The sequence below is a fragment of the Chondrus crispus genome, genomic scaffold (assembly GCF_000350225.1).
Source record: "Chondrus crispus Stackhouse genomic scaffold, scaffold_141, whole genome shotgun sequence".
Taxonomy (NCBI): Eukaryota; Rhodophyta; class Florideophyceae; order Gigartinales; family Gigartinaceae; genus Chondrus; species Chondrus crispus.
Genome location: NW_005179007.1, coordinates 226,070 through 228,659, shown reverse-complemented (window position 1 = coordinate 228,659; position 2,590 = coordinate 226,070). Strand labels below are relative to the sequence as shown.

At 57.3% G+C, this 2,590-nt stretch overlaps 2 protein-coding genes across 2 annotated transcripts in view; one reads left to right on the top strand and one right to left on the bottom strand.

Annotated features, from left to right (window-relative positions):
* Window positions 1-361: 361 nt before the first annotated feature.
* On the bottom strand, window positions 362-1,357 carry CHC_T00002533001 (hypothetical protein). Its single transcript, XM_005713510.1, has one exon. The coding sequence runs from the start codon at window positions 1,355-1,357 to the stop codon at window positions 362-364; it is 996 nt and encodes a 331-aa protein (XP_005713567.1).
* A 964-nt stretch (window positions 1,358-2,321) lies between these two features.
* CHC_T00002532001 (hypothetical protein) overlaps window positions 2,322-2,590 on the top strand; it is a 2,922-nt gene continuing 2,653 nt past the window's right edge. The window contains exon 1 of the mRNA XM_005713509.1: window positions 2,322-2,590. This exon is cut by the window's right edge and continues 328 nt beyond it. Within this exon, the coding sequence (XP_005713566.1) occupies window positions 2,322-2,590 (269 nt within the window).

The window sequence follows — 2,590 nt, the reverse complement described above, 5'->3', positions numbered from 1 at the left end:
AATCCTTCATCACTTCATTTTCTCACGCTGCTTCCAAGGCATGTACCATCCTCTCCGTCATTGCATGACAAAACAAACCATTTTACTGGCCCTTGACCTCCAATGCAACAAAACGGTCTGTCGGTCTTATATGAAGCGTTTTTCCAACGCTGATCAGCTCCTATATAATTTCCCACATGCGCAACAATGACCTTACACCAACCTTGTCAGCATGCGAGCTTCCCAGTGCTGTACCCTCAACTCAAGTGAGGCGCAGTCCTGCAGTGCAATATTCAATTACAAAGGCCTATTCATGTTCTTCGTTTTTACTATCGACTTACACTACCCTCAAAGTAGTTGCATGACGCCTCCCAGTTTTTGATCACTGCACAGACGGCCCCTCACCAATGCGCCAGCAGTTCCAGATTGGGTCAAACCATCCTTCCTTCTTCTCCTTGTTGCTCGCCCGCTCAGCTACTCGTGCTTTAGCTGCAGTAAGAGCAGCTATTAGAGGAGGCTCTCGCTTAATTAGCGGTTCGGGCAACCTTGGACTTTTTGCCTTGGAGCCTAATGCGTTGCCATTCGTTGCGAAACAGCTGTCACACTCGGCAGGCCGTCTTTTGCCTTCTCGAAATAGCATAGAAGGCGCGTTCGCGTTATTTCCGTGCCGATAAGCATTTCGAAGCAGAAGCCTCGCCCGTTCCCGATGCTCCGTCGCCCGCTCGAATGATGCATCTCTAGCAGATATCGCAACACGTCGGCGAGTCTTCGCGTCCAGCGTTGGCATCAGTGGTGGCAGGTCCCTCTCAAAATGCTTGGGCCTTAACCCCAGACCAATTAGATACGATTCCAACGACGGAGGTCCCATAGAAACTACATCTTTGCTGAAAGGCACGCCTGTATCCAAAGGCACCGCCCGACCGAGACCCCTCGGAAAAGGTATGGGATATCGGTTGTGGATCTTGTGTGACCGCAGTGACGCATCCAGAGCCATCCTAGCTTCTGATTTCGTGAGCAGAAATAGTTTTTCCGCTGATCGAATGTTTTCCTGTTTGAACCGAGATTGTCTCTTCTTGTAGTCGCGAATAACTGCCAGCGCATCATTATGCAAAGAATATTCTCTCGATTGCCGTATGTGCAGCACCATCCCAGCGAATCCCAACTCCAAAATGGGGCTGTCGACGTATCCTGGTATTTCAACACCAGAAATATCATCGACAAACTTTCGACCAGATTCTGAATCTTCACCCTCTGTCATTTTCACATCTGTGTCTTCCGTTTTCACACCTGCGCTTGTTACCCCTACCTCTCCCTTCTTCTCCATCCTCACCTCAACAGCCGCAGTTCGATCTTCAGGGCTTGGTGTAGTTGTCCCCATCTGCTCCTTCGGGGTGGTCCTTCGCTCTGAATGACAAACTCGCTTGGGGTTGTCCGGATGCCTCGTATCGAATTCGAGTACGAGGGCTGGCACGTCCAGCAGTAGCGCATCTCGCCGCTCCCACGAGCCTTCCCTCATTCCACGGCCACTCCACTTGACGAAATATTCCACGTCTCCAGTTCGCGAAACTTGCCTTCGTGCTACAAGGCGTTCGATGCCAATGAGTCTGCGCACGCAGGAGATAGAATTACGTTGCATTTGGCTGGCGTCCGTATCCAGCTCCAGAGCGCGTCGTAGCGACCCTGCTGTATGTGCGACAGGCATTTCCAGGCCCATACGCAGTCGTTTTCTGGGCGGCGGAGAGGTCGATAGCAAGGGTTCCGGCAAGAATGCCGGGGGTAGCGCGACAGGGCCAGACGGCGGCGAGGGCGGGCGCGGCGGGATTTGAGGCAGTTCTGCCGTTTTCTTCGGTTGCGTAACCACGGGAGTGAGAGACGGAGCGGCGGCGGGCTTAATGGTGGCAGCCTTGGCGGCCGCGAGCTTTTTCTTTGCGGCGGCGCTCGGGCGCGGAGCGCGAATGCGCGGGGTCTTCGCGCCGTTCTTGGAGGGGCGTTTCGCTCGTGCGGCCACGGATTTCAGTGGCGGCGTGCGCCGCACAAGAGACGCGGACGGGACGGGCGGCACATACCGTATGAGCGGGGTCAAGGCCGGGGTCTGGACCCACTGAAAGCCGCCGCCATTCGGCCCGTCGAGATGGAGCAGGGCCTCGGTGACGGTAGTGTCGTTGATAGTTTTGAAGCGTAGTTGCAGCGTGGTGCCGGCGCGTCTCGACCCGCCTTCGGTCGGGACGGTGACGCGCGCGCCGGGGAAGAAGAACGGGCGGGTCTTCTGGTTGTATCCCGTGAGCAGGATCTCGGTGCGCGTGACGAGCGAGAGCAGCATGGCGGTCGGGGGGGAAGGGTAGATGACCTTGAAGAACTCGGTGCGGATGGCCTCGCGCGTCTGCCAGATGAGGGTCTCGCGGTCCTTGTCGAACGTCGCCGCGCTCGTCTCGAGGCGCGTGCGCAGCCCGCTCAGCGTGGCGCCAACCGACTCGCGCCGCGGGTACAGCGGGCCCAGGAAGTCGGACACCATGCGTGCGATCTCCAGGGCCGTGGAGCTTCCGTGGACGGGCGCGGCGGCGCGCGGGACATGCGGCTTCAGGGCGGCCGCGGCCGGAGCGGACACGGACGC

Coding starts and splice junctions, on each gene's coding strand:
- CHC_T00002533001 (XM_005713510.1), bottom strand. CDS start 1,357: ATGGGGACAACTACACCAAGCCCTGAAGATCGAACTGCGGCTGTTGAG.